At 38.8% G+C, this 20,057-nt stretch overlaps 1 protein-coding gene across 1 annotated transcript in view; it reads right to left on the bottom strand.

Annotated features, from left to right (window-relative positions):
* Positions 1 to 20,057, bottom strand: part of CFAP47 (cilia and flagella associated protein 47) — a 465,875-nt gene that overhangs the window by 65,880 nt on the left and 379,938 nt on the right. The window contains exon 51 of the mRNA XM_044285568.1: positions 7,812 to 7,907. Within this exon, the coding sequence (XP_044141503.1) occupies positions 7,812 to 7,907 (96 nt within the window). The remainder of the gene's footprint in view (positions 1 to 7,811; positions 7,908 to 20,057) is intronic.

A 20,057-nucleotide genomic window follows, 5' to 3' on the forward strand; every position in this document is an offset into this window, starting at 1 on the left:
ACTGGCTTAGTTGCCCATAGAAACCAATCAAATTCCTTCTTTCATTTTCCAAAGGAGAGGTCCAAATTAAAGGGTGGAATCTGATTGGTTGCTGTGGGCAACTAAGCCAGTTCTGCCTTACCGTATATCAGTTTGATAAATGACCCCCGTGGTATCCTCCTGCAACAAAGAACTAAGCATTACTTAATGACAGATCGAGAGCTGGACCAGGAGAACCAGAGCTGAGGGGTGGAAGCTATCAGATAATTAACGCTCAGTTCTTTTTTACAGGAGGATTCCATGTGTTGTCCAGTTTCTTCCTGACCGGACAACCCCTTTAACTGTTTAACCAAAAACAACCTTGTTCACTGTTGGAGTACATATCTTTCTTCATTATTAATCTATACTGTTCTGTTTCTTATGAAGTTCATTATCATAAATATCTATGTTTTTGTTTGTCAGTGTTATGAGTATGAAATAACAGTTTGATAGAATCAAATCTTTATAGAAGATAAATTGCAAGCTGAGAAATCAACATTGTTTTAAAAAAATATCAGCACATATTGTTATTGCTCTCCATCTCGTTAATCTTGTTCTATGAGGAAAATAGAACATTTTTGACAAAGGAAAATGAAATTGCCTTTGTTTCAGGTACAATTGGATTTTAGACATGTCTGAATAATGTTAGATCAGGTGTGAAATATAATTAGATTAATACTTTTTACTAGTATTCTTAGATAGCAATTTATTAAGGCTAGTTTCACACTAGCGTTCATAGGTCCGTTCGTGAGCTCCGTTTGAAGGAGCTCACGAGCAGACCCGAACGCCTCCGTCCAGCCCTGATGCAGTCTGAATGGAGCGGATCCGCTCAGACTGCATCAGTCTGGCGGCGTTCAGCCTCCGCTCGCCTCCGCACGGACAGGCGTTCAGCTGTCCGCCTGGCCGTGCGGAGGCGAGCGGATCCGTTCAGACTTACAATGTAAGTCAATGGGAACGGATCCGCTTGAAGATGTCACCATATGGCTCAATCTTCAAGCGGATCCGTCCCCCATTGACTTTACATTGAAAGTCTGAACGGATCCGCGCAGGCTACTCTCGCACTTAGAATTTTTTCTAAGTTATTAATGCAGACGGATCCGTACTGAACGGAGCCTCCGTCTGCATTAATATGATCGGATCCGTTCAGAACGGATCCGATCGAACGCTAGTGTGAAAGTAGCCTTAAAGTAATTAAGTGAAACCACTAACAATGGGATATAGGAGAACGTGCCTATCTAGTAGAAGTTATATAAGTAATAACAGACATTAATGCCTCATAGCACGCTATTATAACTATCCTATAATGTTAGCTAGATGAATAAGATATATAGAGGGGGTATGACAGCTAGATCTGACTACACAGGGCGTGTTTATAGTCTGTAACATTAGAGACATACTATTCCTAACAGTAGACATAAAGACATATGAGGGTGCCATACAGGCTTTAACTGGCCCACAGGGGAACAGGTGAATCCCCCAGTGGGCCCCTGAGAAAGGTGGGCCACTAGTCTGATATATAGATAAGCTGGCTGAGATGCTATATAGTACATTGCGTATGTCCATATAAAAAAAACTGGGTAGTGTGGGCAAGTAGTATATGCATGTAGCTTTACAGTGGGCCCCAGAATGAATTTCACTGGTGGGCCCTGGGTACCCCAGTCCGACACTGGCGCCATAGCAAAAGCCCATCTAGACCTTCCATTATGGTTTAGAGCTCTGCCACCTAAATTAAAAGGTCCAGCAGTTTCTTTCCATTCTTGTGTCAATATGCAACATTTTTTGCTGACAATGCAGTTTCTCTGGAGAATAGAGTCTTGTCCAGTTTCTCACCACCTAATATCAAAGGCTAAGGGTCAAACCAGAGTTGGACCTTTGATCTCCAAATGCTCCATAGTAACCATATTTTTCACGACTTTTTTCATCTTGACAATCACTTTGCACATGCCTTATTATGCTAGCCATACACTGTTAACGGAAGTCAGCCCAAATTGCCAATTTCAGCCACTTCTGCAAACTGCTGATGGCAATGGCCCAAGCCAGACTTTTGTTAGCTGAAATTATGATGGGCCACAATACATTATTTTGGATAATGTTGACCCAAATTATATGCGCATGCCATGATTGGTCAAATTCGACTTATCACTTTCTTGAAAATTAGACTCCATTGATGAACAGTCTGGCATGGGATCATTTTGTGTGGCTGATAACTAGCTTTAGAGATTTTAGATATTGCAAAGCGCTATGCACTAGAGTGAAGAGCCACTGTTGAGCAGCAGCGATGGCTTTGCCAGATCACTCATCTAACCTGCTGAATGTGATTCTACACTTCCCCTGCTGCAGCCATTGCAGATTGAATAAGCAGTGAATGGTAACTTTCCCAGTTTACTCAGCCAGTTCTCATGTTAAAGCAGTTGTATTACTATATAGTAGTTTTTCTATAAAGTAAAGTATCTTGTATAGATGTAGTATTTTACATATGTTAAAACAATGTCAATTATTCTAATCAATTTTCAACCACTCACAGCTATGGCTTCTAAAGATGTCCCTATAAAAAGATGCCCCTACAACTTCAATTGCTGTTGACTGTACATCTCGACTGTACACATGCCCATTTAATTCTGCAGAGTGTATATATATGTTCAATAGGGATAGAGGAGAAAGCCACTGCCAGACACCTCCTATGGTGGCATATTGCACATGAAAACAAAAGAATTGTCTGCTGAAATTCAAGCCCAATCCTTCTCTTCCCCTGCAACATCTGTTTGGGGGGAAGCATAAACATTAGATTGCAGGCCAGTCCTTCCAGATATAGCTTAAAGAGGTTCTCCGGGAATTAAGAAAATGAAAATACTTATATATTACTTTATTATTAATACAGTATATTCCCAGATACTTTTCACTAGTTATAATGGCTTTTTTAGGAGAAATCATTAGGAGAAATAAAATGGCCGCTGTCCTACTAGTACACACTAGTACACACATAATTTGTCCTAATCACACAGCAGGACAAGTTAGTTCAGGACACTGAGGTAAAGAGCTGCCTCATCCTCCTTTCTGCTCTGCTTTTCAGGGATTATGAGTCTAAATACAGCTCATAAGATCTTCAGCTGAATCTCTGTAGGAATGGAGATCATGAGGAGACTTGAAGTACAGAGACAAGGGTGCGGGTAATGAGCAGCAGCACTTCTATGCAGTCTCCATTGCCACAGTCTGTCCTGTCCGTCCTCTCTACTTCATGTCTCCTCATCAACTCCATTTCTACAGCCAATCATCATACATAGAACATATTAAACTGGCAAGCAGAGCAGAGAGGAGGATGAGGCAGCGCTTTAGCTCATTGCTCTGAAGTAACTTGTCCTTTGTGATTAGGACAGGTTTTGTGTATAGGACGGCAGCCATTTTTCTTTCCGCTGATGATTGCTCCCCAGACATAATCAGCCATTATAAATAATGAAATGTATATGGGAATATATTTATAATAAAGTAATATTTAGTTATTTTCATTTTATTAATTTCCAGAGAACCCCTTTAATGTGTATTGGGGCCTTTAAAAGGTTGTGCAGGCAGTATATATATCTGATCGGCGGGGGTACGACTCCAGCTGATTGAAAAGAAGGAGCTCCATGAGAGCGCTGCTTCCTCTTCATTACAGCGCACGTCATGTTCCTTGCAGCGGAATGGAGTGAGGACTTGTACTTACACGGCAGTTTCGAGACAACAGGCAGTGTAATGAACAAGAAGTAGTGCTCGCATGGAGCGCCATCTCCTCTTCAAACAGCTCATCAGCGGAGGTGCCAGGTGTCAGACCCAATCAAAACAGATATTGATGGCCTCTCCTAGAGGACAGGTAATCAATATATGCAGCCTGTACAACTATTAACTAAAACTAAGAGCTTTCCGATGCATTTGAGATAAGATATTTTTGCCACATTAGGGCACCAGTATCTCACAAATTCAATGTTATTGCCTCTATTCTAAGGCCTCTTTCACACTACAGTATGTTGAATTCAGTGTTTTGCGTTCCGTTTTTCACGGATCCGTTGTTCCGTTTTTTGCTTCCGTTGGGGTTCCGTTCCGTTGTTCCGTTCCGTTTTTCCGTATGGCAAATACAGTATACAGTAATTTCATATAAAAAATTGGGCTGGGCATAACATTTTCAATAGATGGTTCCGCAAAAAACGGAACGGAAACGGAAGACATACGGATGCATTTCCGTATGTGTTCCGTTTTTTTTGCGGACCCATTGACTTGAATGGAGCCACGGACTGTGATTTGCGGCCAAATATAGGACATGTTCTATCTTTTCAACGGAACGGAAAAACGGAAATACGGAAACGGAATGCATACGGAACACATTCCGTTTTTTTGCGGAACCATTGAAATGAATGGTTCCGTATACGGACCGTATACGGAACGCAAAAAACGGACCGTATACGGAACGCAAAAAACTGTAGTGTGAAAGAGGCCTAAAGTTGTGGATAAAACCTAATCATCTTTTGTATATTTTGTATTCAAAATAAGTATTTGTCTCACCACAGGACAATGATGAAAAGATTACAAATAGCAAGTCATATGCCGAATTCTCAAGAACATAAAATTAGCATTACAGGAAAGAGAAGCTTTAAGTTGTAATTTATGCTTTTTTTCTAAAGTTCTGTTTAAATCAGGCAGTTGGATTAAAGAAAAAAGGAACGTGCCTGCATCTACATAAAAAGAAAATCTAAAAAGAAATTGAAGTAATGTCTTTGGGATTGCACATACTTCTTCCGACTAAATTGGTAGGATGCTCTTATTTTTTAAATACAATATGATGGCGGAGCACTAATGAGCTCTGATGTTATTTTTCTCCTTAGATTACAGCAGCATTTTATACTTAGTACATTTTAGAATTTTAAGTGTGAATTTTGCCTGAATAAGATAAATTTATAGTTCAATATTGAAAAGACATGCATATGTTTGTAAAGAGGCAATAAACAGAGTATTCTCACGATCTTAAAGGAAACCTGTCACCATGACAAAATAATGTAAGCCACAGGCAGGGAATTATAGAGCAGCTGGAGCTGAGCAGGCTGATACTTAGTTTTGTGGGAAAGGATTCAGTATAACCTGTATTTTATTCATTCAAATTCCTGCTCATCTTGGAATTTGAAGTCAAGGAGGCGGTCCTATCAGTGATTTACAGCCTTCTCTCTATGACTATGCACACAGAGATAGCTGTCAATCACTGATAGGACCGCCTTCATGACTTCAGAGCGCACATACGCGCATGAGCGACTTGCTCTCCATTCACTGATTTGGGAGTTCCCATAATAGCTGGGCAAGTGCACGCAGCAATTTCCTATGCCCAATTGCACTCCACACAATTGTGGCCAGTTTTCCATACATCACTATGGGAATGCCAGTGTTTGGCTATTTTCTGGAACTTCCAAAGTGGCGAACAGAGGGTGGCCGTGCATGTGCAGCTGCTCTCCCTTCACTTTGGCGGGGCCGTTCTGGAAACAGGAGTGGTTACCAGAGGTGGGGCCTACACTTATCTGACATTGATAGCATATCCTAGAAAACACCCCTTTAGGCTACTTTCACACTTGCGTTTTTGCTGGATCCGGCAGGGTTCAGCAAAAACGCTTCCGTTACTGATAACACAACCATCTGCATCCGTTATGAATGGATCTGGTTGTATTATCTTTAACATACACAAGACAGATTTGTCATGAACTCCATTGAAAGTCAATGGGGGACGGATCCGTTTTCTAATGTGTCAGATTGTGTCAGAGACAGCAGATCCATCCCCATTGACTTGCATTGTGGGTTATGACAGATCCGTTTTGCTCCACATCCCAGGAAGGAAAGCAAACAGCCGCATGCTGCGGTTTACTCTCCGGTATGAGAACGAAACGGAATGTATTTTGAAACATTCTGTTCTGTTCAGTTACGTTTTGTCCCTATTGACAATGAATGGGGACAAAACAGAAGCATTTCTTTCCGGTATTGAGACCCTATGATGGATCTCAATACCGGAAACTATTAACGCTAGTGTGAAAGTAGCCTTAATCATAGCTCACTGTACCCAATTCTTAAAATAGAGTAAATCATATTTTCAATGAATGCCCAAAATAAACAGTTCCTCAATAATCCCCCCTCCCCACATGCTATCTTTCTTGCTGCATCCTGTATTCTTTCTTCAGGATGAGCATGTGCAGCGGTGCACCACTATTTTCTATAGCTATGCCTATACTCAATCTAGCAATGAGGCAGTACATGCATGGTTCCATCATCCCCAGTGCACATGGCAAGCATCTACAGTGTAAACCACAGGGAAAGGTAAGGCACACTGTGAAAGGGCATCAGCAAGACCTTCCAGTTTACTAAGCGAAGGCAACAAGATGAACGGAGGAACTAAAAGCAGAAATTGTAGAAACACTCAGGCCCACATTTACAAATGTGTCTGTGCCTAAAATATGTCTAAAAAGTGACACTTATTGCGCAACAATTCTGGCAGAAAATGTAGTTTCAAAGTAAAGGTACAACAACATGGCGCTGTCATAATATGTTTGGGTATGGGTCATGGTCAATAACCACACAGCCAATTAGGTATTAGCTGCCCTTTATTTAACTAATAAAGACCTCACTGTAAAGCCAGTCTTCATTGTTAATGCTTGCAGCAGTACCTGAATACCATGCGGCCATTAACAATGATGACCGACTACACAGTGCGCTCTTCATTAGTTAAATAAACGGCAGCTGTGGCCGAATTGGCTGCACCCTGTGCCCATAGCAAGTTGCGACCTGAACTAATCATGACCACACCGTGTGGTAGTACCCCTCATCAACCAATAGTTCGTATAGAGTCCAAGAAAAGTGTCTATCCATGCAGCAGATTTATCATTCAGCCTCAGACAAGTTTAGTAAATCCGATCCCCCTTTCCGCCAGTATTTATTTTCCTATGTATTTAAGTATTATGGTTAGCATGTTCATAGGCAAACAGCTAGCTAGCTTAGGTGTCACCATCTCAAGGCCATCAATGAGGCTGGCATCTCAGCAGGTTCCACCTGAGGCTTAGCTATTGTTGCAGGGAAACAGACACAGCAAGATCCCAATTTCAGAGTTCCAGCAGATGTCAGCTATTGCTATAGCAGTACCACGATCAAACACAGTAGAAGGTGATAAAACAGCAGTAGTGGAACAGATGAGAGAGGCCTCCTCAATGGGCAGTGAACCGCTGCAGATCCAGAGATGATAAAGATTCACCCACGATGAAACCACTTTCAGACTCTTAGGACACAGCTAAGGTGTTGTTTCCATTGTTTTGTAGTGGTTAATACTATCCACTTTAGTTTTTAATTGTATCCACGTCCTGAGGACATGAATACAGTTCAAAATGGTGATGTTGGTAGGGGGCTCAGTGCAGGGGCACTGTTTAACCTATGGTTAAAGCAGTCTTGCATCTATACGCTGTTTTTTTTTTCACTTTATTAAAATGGTGTGAACTAGGCCTTAGAGCAGCAGTAGGGACTTGAATTTTTTTAAGCCTGTATTTTTTTTAAGTCTTTCACAGTACACCAGTAATATTTAGCTTAAAACAGAATACTCAGAAAGATCATATAAGCTACATAAATTGCATTACCAGCAAACAGATACTTCCAAAATAAACTCATGGTACAGATACAAGCAGACACACAACATTTCTGTACATGAACCAGAAATAAAAGACATCGCACCAGCATATAAAGTAAGATAAAACCACTGCACTATATCTTCAGCAATGTCAAGACAAGATGCCTAAAATAAATACCTTGTGTTTGCTTCAGGGGCAGACAGAACGCTGGCTCTTTATTGATGGAATGGCGCAGAACTGATGCACTAAGACGATGCATGGTCTGTTCTTGATCTGAAATATGTGACAAAAAAAGATGGAATATTTTCTTCAATGTCAAATTCAAGGAAATAAATTCACTGATGGTTGAAATGTGATCAAAGGCCTTTTCTAATGAAAGTACTTCACGGATGAATGTTCTTCAAAGTATACTCTCAAATAGGAGGTGACAGCATCTCCCTTTCCTTTCTTTTCTCTTTGCATTTTTAATCATGTTGCTTGTCATGCCTGTGATAATTTGAAGTTTTAACCTGGAAATCATACTTACCATCCTAACTGCAAATTACAAACGTAATCAAATAACATGGTAAATATTAAAACAGTAAAACGGGATAATTAAAACAGGAAGCACAACTTTTACATTACCTTCAGATATTCTAGATTTCAAATTATAAATGTTGGCATACAAATATCATTCATAAATTCTGTGTATATATTAACTTTTACCATGTGGTTTGGCAGCAGCGTGTAAAGTAATTTTCAGGACTAAATCCATTTTTGGACAAATTTTGACAGCAGGCAGATTTTCTATCTTATTGTTTGGTGTGGTTTCACATAGTGTGTGTGTTTTTTTTTTTTTTTTTTTTTTTTATGCTGCATTTATTGACACATGTTTTTCATGTTTTTTTTTTTTTAGTCCACTTTGTTTCAAAGCACTGCATCTAAAACTGCAGAACGTAAAACCACCCTGAATGCGGATATGCCCTAGTTTGGGAGGTTATATTTTAAGTTCCGGTTAACTGGACTACTATACCAGACAGTACAATATAATATTGTGCAGTGTGTGTAATAGATCACTGAAAAAATAAATGAGCAAGAGTTTGCTATGATTAAAAATTCTGCTGAATACATAAGAATAATGGTGCTTCCACCTCTCCCCTGCCTCGTTCTCCCCATGCACCTATCCCTCAGTTGCTGAAGCTTACAGTGACCAGTACTCAAGTTTATAAAGATCTTTATGGACCTGTTTTATTTTGTTTTTAGACATCTTTTTTAACTTGAAATATCACATAGTAATCATATCAATATGCTTCAAATAAAGTTCAAATAGTTGTCATTATTGTTTTGGCTATTTATTATATCAAATCATGTACTGTAAATAAAAAATATATATAAAGTAGAACATAGAAAGTGTTAAGCTGATTGCACTTCTGAAAATATTGTACTTTAGTCTATAACAAGGGCACAAGCCAGGCAAAAGGACATGATCAATGCATTCTTTAATCAGTTTGGAATTGTAAGCACAAAGCACACACAGCAATCCTCATAGACGAATACAAAAGAAAAATAGATAAATTCAATATATATTCAAAATGTTCTAGAGCGAACAATGCCTAATCCCTTTGCTACCATTCACTCTTATTTGTGTTTCAGAAAGCCAATGCAAAATTAACCAATGCAATTTACTAAGCAAACTGAAATCAATGCATGCAGCTCTGCTCTCAAGTAACTAACCCAACACTTGTTCACACGCACACATTGAGATTTAAATTGGACACATGGTTGAGTGAGTAATATCACACCCCCATGTGGTTCCATAGTCATGACCCCGCCCCTTCCTGTGCTTACATCACAGGTACAAGGCATTTGGGGTCGACAGGTGTGAATATAGTAGCAATACACCTAGCCACTGGGGCATTCTGGGGCGAAACCAGCTTCCTGTGAGGTCTTAGATGGAGGAAGTGGGACCACCATACATTCTAAGGCTAAGTATCTTTTGTCTATATTGTTAGACTATAGACCGGCTACATGGTGTATGTATACGTATATGACCATGATAGTGAAAGTATTTATATATCATTATATGTGGCCTTTAGTTTTCAATAGGACTGTAGGTTAACTGAGTTTGACTAAAACTGGTGCAAAGAAAAATGGAGGACAGCTTGCATGGCGGTATATGAGTATATGTCTTTACTACTAACTGCATTAGTTCAGTTTAGAAAGATGCTTTCTTGTATAATTAAAGTGTAGGTTCACTTTAAAAATAATTTCATGAATACCGGTACATTGTATACATAAAAATAAATTTGTGCAGCATATTTTCATAAATTTTAGGCTTTGTTTGATAAGCATAAGGCAAAAAGGTAGAGAGCTCAAATTAAAAACAAAGGGGGATATTTACTCCAAGCAATCAGATTGCACCTTTCATTTCCCAAAGGAGCTCTGAAAAGTATAATGTGGAATCTGATTGGTTGCTATGGGCAAAAAAGCCAGTTTACACCAGTTTTGATAAATCTCCTCCAAAGTCTCTACATAGCATTCAAATTGCGCAGTCTGGACTTTCTCTTCACCGGCTGCCAGACCACACTTCAAAATATATTATTCTTCATCTTATATTATTATTATCTTATTAATAATAACTATAATAATAATAACTTGTAGGAGTGAAAAAAATGCAAGGAACACTAACCTACAGTGTCAGACTGAAGTTCCTTGGGGCCACCATAGGAAATGATCCTGAGGGAGCAGCTCATAGACTGCAAAGGGCCCTTGGGCCAGAAAATTATTTGGGGCCCTTTTATGTAACAGCTGGTTTGTTGAGAGTGAGGAACTTATGGTAGAGCAGCTTTATGACAAGTTGTTTAATTATGTACAGAGTTCTCTTGCAGATTATAATCCACCACTAACAGCTATAACAATACTTCCAGAGAGCTTCACATGCCATGAAGTAGAAATCAGGATGTATTGGCTTTGCCTTGATAAGATGATGGTAGATCGCTTTTCCTTCTTGGCCGCTGTGCAGTTGCACATATGGTATGTCAACCTTTGATCTTATTTTAAAGTTAGCTTCAGCTATTTAATGAGTTTTTTTTTATTGTGTCAGAACTTGAACCCACTGAATAATCCTCTGGTACTCTGTTGGGTTAGCTTGACCCTTCTAACCAGAAATGAACTGGAAATTTTTTGTTCAGCTACAGCTTATAATAGGTAACAGCGGTAACCTCTAGTGTTTGAAATGAAGTTTATACAATATTTTTTTCTTTTACAATTAGATCTCAGAATCTTCAACATCTTTATAAAAGTTTGGTAATGTGGAAAATATGGCTGAAAAACTGAGATTTTAGGTACGCATCCAGTGATCCATGGACTTTAACCTTAATCTCAGTGTTGGGTTACATGACACTACATAACTGAGCTGATAAGCCTCTTTTTATTTGCAGTGACACTAAGAATTATATTCTGGATCAACAGTGCAACATGGGCAATCTACACAAAACAAATCCTCAGGGCTTAAAGGGGTTTTGTCTCATCAGAGACAATGGAGGCATATGCTCCCATTGTCTTATAGTTGTGGGTCCCACTGCTGAAACCTGCACCTATACCAAAAACGGAGCCCTGAAAGTGGTGGAGGATGCACTGCGCATGAGCAGCCGCCCTCTATTCATTTTCTATGGGGCCTCCAAAAATGGCCGATCGCTGGCTCGGCTATTTCTGTGGAGCCCATAGAAGTGATTGGGGGCGGTGGCCAGCCATGTACGGTGTGCTCCCATTCACTTTTATGGGGAGCATGCTTGGTGGTGGACGGACCGGAGTCCTCCAGCCACCACTTTGCAGAGTTTCGTTCCCGATATAGGTGTGGGTCTCAGCATTGGGACTTGCACCTATAAGACAATGGGGGCATATCCTAACGATATGCCCCCATTGTGTGAGATGAGACAATCCCTTTAAGTTTACACATTGTAGAGGATATTTGCAGCAGTTATGGAGCAGTGGAAAAGGGAGGATCCAGATCTATTTAAGATGATAAAACTGGGAAATTACTGCCTTCCTTCTCACCAGAATCATATGGAAATTTGGGGAAGAGGCAAACAATTATATGGAGGGCACATCATTTGATTTTTTTTTTATAGCTTTAGTGTGAGCAGCATGATGACTTGGTGGTTAGCCCTGTTGCCTTCAAATGCTGGGGTCATGGGTTTGACTAAGGATAATACCTTCATGGAGGTTTTATGTTCTCCCTGTGTTTGCATGGGTTGTCTCCCACACTCCTAAAACAAGCAAATTGGCTCAACAGGAATTAATTCTGGAGATGCAGCTGACACACGGGCCATGTATACTGGGGCAATCAATATCATGTGAATCAGCCCTACGTAAAGGTGCGGCCGATCACTCATTGGACAAGCAAAATGCTTGTAGCCATCACTTATCCTCTACTGATGAGTAGACAATGATCGGAAAGGAGCGGTCCTTTCCTGGTAATTGCCAGCTCAATCAGGCAGTGTAAATCTGCCTTTAGGCTCTGAGCCCCAAAAGGGATAGGGCCTGACAAGAGTGACAATCTTTGTACAGCCACTCAAAAATGCAAGTGCTATATAAATAAAAATATATAAATAAAATAATATAATAAAATGTCAATTTAAGTGTTAGGCAAAGCAGTAAAGATAACAAAGATATAGAACTGAAGATTTTTTTTTTTTATGCAACCAAGACAGATGTATAGTCATAGGTGACATCCATTATAAATAATGAAATATTAATAACACTGTACAGTGTATTTTAAAGCACATAAATGAAGAACATCTTACGGACAGAGAAACTCTCACAAGATTATAGACATTTCAAACAGGATTGAAACCAGGCATGGCTGCCTGAAGGTGCCACAGCTGCTTTTGCACACACTGAACTGCAGGATTTGTGGGATGTAAAAAGCTGGGTAATTTTCTTTCAGTGCAATATGTTACTATTGTTATTACATTTACATTAACTGGGCAGAAAGCAAAAAGTTTCTCAGCAAAAAAACACTTTTATATGACCTTTATTTTTAATCAGTTCTTGCTATGCAGGGAAACAGTTGCATCCGCACTGCCTGCCATTTATTTATGCCCAAGTATGCAGGCTTTTCAATCCATATGTAGGAAGAATAGTGTCTTAGCAGATGTTGCTCCAAAAATCTATTAGAGGAAAGTAAGAGTGAGAGTCTGGTAACACAAGCCTTAGGACTTCCCGCTGGAAAAATTAGTTCAGGGTAGTTTAGCACATTTTTGCTGGAAGCTAAGGAGAAATTAAATTAGATTAAACACTGTGGGTGAAAAGTTCAGGCCTTGGTTTAACCCCTATTATTTATCCCATCTTTTTTAAAAATAAAACACAATTTGAAGGAAAAATGAAGTGTATACTAAAGCAATACAGTATGTCATAATTTGAGTGGATCCAGAAGCTAATCTTACAGTATAACCAGATAAAAAACAGTGCAAATTCCACTAATATAAGAGTGGGAACTGAGCTTGGTTTGAATATATCATGATACAGTGAAAGAGTAATATTAGCCATATTTTCCTTTGGGATGTTTTTTTTTTAGAAAAACAGCCATTTTTTGCCATTAGCAGTTTTTGGTACAGCTTTTCATGCAGTTTATTGAGCTGAAGCCAGAACAGAATTCACAAGAAATTGTAAATTTAAAGTAAGGACTTATACTTCTTCCTGCTAAAACCACCTCCGGCTTTTGATAAACAAAAAAACTGCAGCTAAAAAAATGCTGTGTAGTTAGCCATCTTAAAGCTGGTTTAACATCAGCTTAATATCATTGCCCTTATTATGGTTCCAAATGCCTATGGTGCTTTTTGATCACATTTATAAAAAAAAGGTGACCAAGAACCAGCAATTCTTGAATGCATATCTTTTTTTTCTCATGGAGATCACTGCAGGATACAGTCATAACTATTATGTTTATAGGTTATTTTAGTATTTTTAATAATTATAAATCCCCACTAGGTGATGTGAACATGTGATAATTTGATCACCTGAATAATGCACTGCAATACATTTGTACTGCAATGTATTGTTCCTGTAGAATTATCTTACTAAGCCTCCATCTAAAAACTTAGATACCAAGGTCCCTATCGACTATAGCCTTTAAGGTGTTAAATGGAGTTATCACTGATCCTAGCTATTGAGGGTGTCAGCTGTTTAACTCTGCCATCTCATGAAGTGTTTGGAGCGAACACAGCCCTGTGACCATGCTATACAAACTCTGTGCACCTGTGACATACATACTAGGTCTACTTGTTAGACCTTTGTCACAGTAACTCATCAGCACCTATACCAGTGGGGTGACAGAAAGAGCCTTTTTCCTCTGAAACTACTTAAATGCTATGGTCACTATTGACTGCAGCATTTAAGAGTTTAAATGACCTGGATCGGAAGCAAGGTTGTCAACCATTCAGAAATTATTGGAAAGTCAGTAAAAATTGGAGACTGTTTGTTCATAATAAAAAATAAATTCATGCCTCTGTGATTTTTTGAGGCTGGTGTTACTTGCGTAGATTAATGTTACTGTAATTAACTATTTCCTGACACATACTGTACATGTACAGCACTGTGGGAAGTGAGTTCTAGAAATGCAATGTTCATGCATGGTGCGCTGATTGATCAAGGACCGAGACTGCACTTGCTGAAGCAGTGGCAGGGGCCTGGCTGTTACTAGCATCCAGGCCCCTGCTGTATCTGCTGTAATTGGTGAAGACCACCACATCTAAGGGGTTTAAAAAGGGAGGGAGTTCCCTTTCTCACCCCATCGGCTCCCAGCAACATGATTGCAGTGTGGTGTGGCCCAAGGCCTTGCAAAAGCCTCAGGGCCTGCCAGCCATGAAAGCCCAAGAGGTGCAGCCTCCAGGCTGGGTCTCATAGATAAACTGTCAATGTAAAACTGACGCTTCAGTTTAGTACAACACAGCAAGTATTGAACTTTATTGAAACAGGGATCAGACCCTAAAAATATGAAGTCCCAGTGGGGCAAAAATAAAAAATATAAATACAAAAGTGTTTCATAAAAAAAAAAGTTTCAATAAAAAAATCTGCCTTTCCCCTTATCAAATCATTTACACTTACAATAATAAAATATAGACATATTAAATATTGTCACATCCATGATGACCAATTCTATAAAAATCACATGACCTACCCCTTCAAATGAACATTGCAAAAAATAAATAAAAATGATGCCATAAGAGCCATTTTTTGTCATCTTGCTTTACAAAACGCGTAATATCGAGTGATTAAAAAATCACATGTACCACAAATGATACCAAGCAAAATGTAATCTCATAAAAAAAAACAGCCCCCACACAAGACCATCACCAGAAAAAATAAAATAATATGGCATAAAATGGCATAGACAAAAACATGATTTTTTCTTTTCAAAATTTTTTACTGTGTAAAACTGACCAAAACAAAAAATAGATATTTTAGATATCACAGTGTCCATAACAACATACTCTATAAAAATATCACATGATCTACCCCATCAGGTGAAAGCTTTAAAAAAATAAACAAAAACAATGCCAGAACAGCTGTTTTTGGTCACACCGCTTCACAAAAATTGTAATATCAACCAATCAAAAATTCTTATGTACCTCACAATGGTACCAATGAAAATATTACCTCCTTCTACAAAATAAACAAGCCCTCAATAGAGATGAGCGAATCGAAGTGGAATTCGATCCGAATTTAAAGAAAAATTCAATTTGCTAAGAATGCAAATTTCCTAGTGCTTCGTGGTAACGAATCGCAATTTTTCCTAAAATGCCACCTACAATGCAGCTACACATGTGATGACATGGGGCAAGGAACTCTGGAAAGGCGGCCTACCCATAATATTATGCATACAGCCAATCAGCAGCCAGTCAGCCCTGTGATGTCACATCCCTATAAATACGCTGGCCATCTTAGAGAGTCAGACATTTTCCAGCGTTGTGAGTGCAGAGACAGACGTGAGAAGGCGCTACGGACAGCAATAGGAAAAACCTCATTGTGAAAAAAACTAACTGAAAAAAACGATTTATAAGTGCAGCAAAAGGATAGGGAGGAATCATTTCACAGCATCTTAGTGCAGGGAGAGACATCTGAAGTCGCTAGGGACAGTGCTAGAAAAACCTCATTGTGAAAAAAAAAAGCGATTTACAAGTGCAGAGAAACATTATTTGGGGATCCAAATAGCCATTATACAGCTCTGGCATTCTAGCAATTTGTTCTTGTTAATGGGGTGCAAGTGCAATGCTGAAAAGCCTTTAGTGGCTTATATCTGTGGAAAGAGAAAAATATATACGCATTTCACTTCTGCAGTTATTTGTGTTGAGAGTTTAGTGGCCTAGTTCAGTACGAAAAGCAAAAATATATACGCATTTCACTTCTGCAGTTATTTGTGTTGAAAGAGTTTAGTGGCCTATTTCAGTACAAAAAGGAAAGATATATATGCATTTCACTTCTGCAGTATATGTGATGAAAGCGTTCAGTGTCCTATTTCAGTACAAAAAGGAAAAAAATATACGCACTTCACTGTTGCATTTATTTGTGGTGAAAGAATTTAAAGGCCTATTTCAGTACAAATTGAAAAATATATACACATTTCACTTCTGCAGTGATATGTGGTTAAAGCGCTCAGTGTCCTATTTCATTACCAAAAGGAAAAAAATATACGCAATTCACTGTTGCATTTATTTGTGGTGAAAGACTTTAGTGGCCTATTTGACAATAGGCCTCATTGAGTAGGCCGAAACGTTGCTGGGAATAAAGTTTGGGGTCGTCACCCTACCACCAAAAGCTGGAAGTGCTGCCTCATCATTTGCTGAGAATATATATATATATATATATATATATATATAAAATAATACTTCTGATATATATGAATCCATTATATGTGGGAAACTATTATTGATGTTTTAGCCATAATACATTTACATATATTATAATATATTATATATTCTAAATATATATAAATATATTATGGCTAAAAACGTATATATGTTTAAATTAAATTTTGCCTCTATTTCTGAAAAGTATTTTTAAGTTACTGGCCATGCAGCTCTATTGTGTAGTGGTTAAGATTCTTGGCTGTAATGTAGAAGGTTGAGAATTCAAATCCCGCCAGAAACTTTTCAGAAATAGAGGCTAAATTAGATTTAAATACACTGGGTGTCCCCAAGCACTGACTCCATATATGGACATAGCTATATATGGAGTCAGAGCAGGGAATCCTAAGCCAAACTAGAGTTCTGAGACCCTCCCCTCTTCAGAGCAGGGGGTGCCCGATTTAATGCTTGGGTTCTCCCATTGACTTCCATTGTGCTCGGGTGCTCTGTAGGACCATCGGGACGTGTTCTACTCGAGCATACAAGCACTTTGGTGCTTGACCAAGACTACACCTAACATCACAGAGGAGATAGAAACGCAACTGTATAACCAAATAGAGCGGGCTGCACCATCTTGTACAGTGGTCACAATGGGAGATTTTAACTTCCCAGACATTGACTGGGGACATGATTCTGCCTCAACCGCAAAGGGGAGAAGATTCCTCAACTTGCTGCAGGACCACTTTATGGGCCAGTTTGTAGAAGCTCCCACTAGGCGCAATGGTCTGTTGGATCTGGTAATCTCTAATGATGGAGAGCTTGTAGGAAATGTTACTGTTCGAGAAACACTAGGTAATAGTGACCACAATATAATTATATTCCCACTAAACTGTCAGGCAGAGCAAAGACACTAAATTTCAAAAAGGCTAATTTTCCTGGGTTGAGGGCAGCATTTCAGGGTATAAACTGGGTGCAGCTACTTTCACATCATAATACTGAGGATAAATGGGAGAGCTTTAAATCCACATTGAGTAATTGCACAAAAAAATCTATTCCTTTAGGTAACAAGTATAAACGGCTAAAATTAAACCCCCCATGGCTTACAGCTACTGTAAATAAAGGGCTATAAAAGACAAAAAAAGGGCATTTAAAAAATACAAATCTAAATGGTCAGCTGGAGCGTTTGAAGATTACAAAAGGCTTAATAAAATCTGTAAAATATGAGATAAAATTAGCAAAAATACAAAACGAACATCAGGTAGCAAAAGAGAGCAAAACAAATCCCCAAAAATTCTTTCAATATATAAATGCTAAAAAACCTAGGTCTGAGCAGGTAGGTCCACTAAATAATGGTAAAGGGGGGGCGGTAGTCACTGAAGATAAGGAAAAGGCAGTTTCTAATTTTTTTTTTAGCTCTGTATATACAAAAGAAGAGAAAGGAGCTGATATCTGTGGTGCTGGGGCTGATAGTACATCCAGTAATATACTCAATTGGCTAACTATAGATATGGTCCAAGACCATAAATGTGAACAATGTGAACAAGGCTCCAGGTCCAGATGGTGCTTAGAGAGCTCAGTTCAGTCATTACTGTGCCCCTATTTATAATTTTTAAAGATTCTCAAGGTACTGGTACAGTGCTAAATGATTGGCGCAAGGCAAACGTGGTGCCCATATTCAAAAAAGGACCAAGGTCCTTCACCGGTAATTATAGACCAGTTAGTTTAACTTCTGTTGTGGGAAAATGTTTGAAGGACTCTTAAGGGAGTATATACAGGAGTATGTGACTATACATAATATTATAAGTGATAACCAACATGGGTTTACCAAGGACAGAAGTTGTCAGACTAACCTTATTTGTTTTTATGAGGAGGTGAGTAGTAGCCTGGACAGAGGGGCAGCTGTGGATGTAGTTTTTGTGGATTTTGCAAAGGCTTTTGATACTGTCCCTCATAGACGTTTAATAGGTAAAGTAAGGTCTATAGGCTTGGAAAGTATAGTTTGTAATTGGATTGAAAACTGGCTGAAGGACCATGTCCATAGAGTTGTGGTCAATGATTCGTATTCAGAATAGTCCTAGGATATAAGTGGTGTACCCCAAGCTTCAGTGCTGGGCCCTTTATTATTTAATTTATTTATTAATGATATTGAGGATGAGATTAATAGCACTATTTCTATTTTTGCAGCTGATACTAAGCTATGTAGAACTGTGCAGTCTATAGAAGATGTCCATACACTACAAGCTGACTTCAACACTCTGAGTGATTTGGCATCAACTTGGCAAATGAGGTTCAATGTGGACAAATGTAAGGTTATGCATCTTGGTAGTAATAATCTATGTGCTTCATATATCCTAGGTGATGTAACACTGGGAGAGTTATTTATAGAGAAAGATGTGGGTGTCCTTGTGGATGGTAAATTAAATTACAGCATACAATGTCAATAGGCTGCTTCTAAGGCCACCAGGATATTGTCATGCAATAAATGAGGCATGGACTCGCGGGGCAGGGATGTAATGCTAACACTTTACAAAGCGTTGGTGTGGCCTCATCTGGAATATGCAGTTCAGTTCTGGGCACCAGTCCATAGAAAGGAGACACTACAGCTGGACAAAGTACAGAGAAAAGGGACTAAAATGATAAGGATGATGGAGAGTCTTAGTTAGAAAGATTAAAATAATTTAATTTATTTAGTCTTGATAGGAGACATCTAAGGGGGAACATGATTAACCTATACAAATATATAAATGGGCCATACAAAAAATACAATGAAAAACTGTTTTATGTAAAATGCGTTCAAAAGACAAGGGGGCACTGCCTCCGATTGGAGAGGAAAAAGTTCAGTCTCTGGAACTGTCAAAGCTTCTTTACTGTAAGAACTGTGAAGCAGTGGAATAAACTTCCTCAGGACGTGGTCACAGCAGGAACAGTGGACAGTTTTAAAAAGGGGTTAGATGAATTCTTAAAAGTAAACAACATTAATTCTTATGAAAACGTGTAGAAATCTGAGTCTCAATGCCTTCTGGGATTCGAATCCCCACCTATCCGTATCCCTTGCTTGAACTTGATGGACTTACAGTATGTCTTTTTTCAACTGTATTAACTATGTAATTTACTGGTGCATTTATTTCTGCTAAAAGTGTTTAGTGGCCTACTTCAGTACAAAAAAATATATATTCTTAGTTTACTTCTGCAGTTATGTGTTGAAAGCGTTTAGTGGCCTATTTCAGTACAGAAAGAAAAATATATACGCACTTCACTACATAGTAACATAGTAAATAAGGCCGAAAAAAGACATTTGTCCATCCAGTTCGGCCTGTCATCCTGGTGCAGTTATTTCATTTCACTTCATTGGTGCACTTTATTTATGGCAAAAGCGTTTAGTGGCCTATTTCAGTACAAAAATAAAAATATATATGCACTACACTAGTGCATTTATTTCTGGCAAAAGCGTTTAGTGGCCAATTTCAGTACAGAAAGAAAAAAATATATGCACTAAACTGTTGCAGTTGTTTGTGGCGAAAGCATTTAGTGGCCTATTTCAGTACAGAAAGAAAAATATATTCTCAGTTCACTTCGGCGGTTATGTGTTAAAAGCATT

The sequence above is a fragment of the Bufo gargarizans genome, chromosome 3, assembly GCF_014858855.1.
Source record: "Bufo gargarizans isolate SCDJY-AF-19 chromosome 3, ASM1485885v1, whole genome shotgun sequence".
In the NCBI taxonomy this organism is placed as follows: domain Eukaryota; kingdom Metazoa; phylum Chordata; class Amphibia; order Anura; family Bufonidae; genus Bufo; species Bufo gargarizans.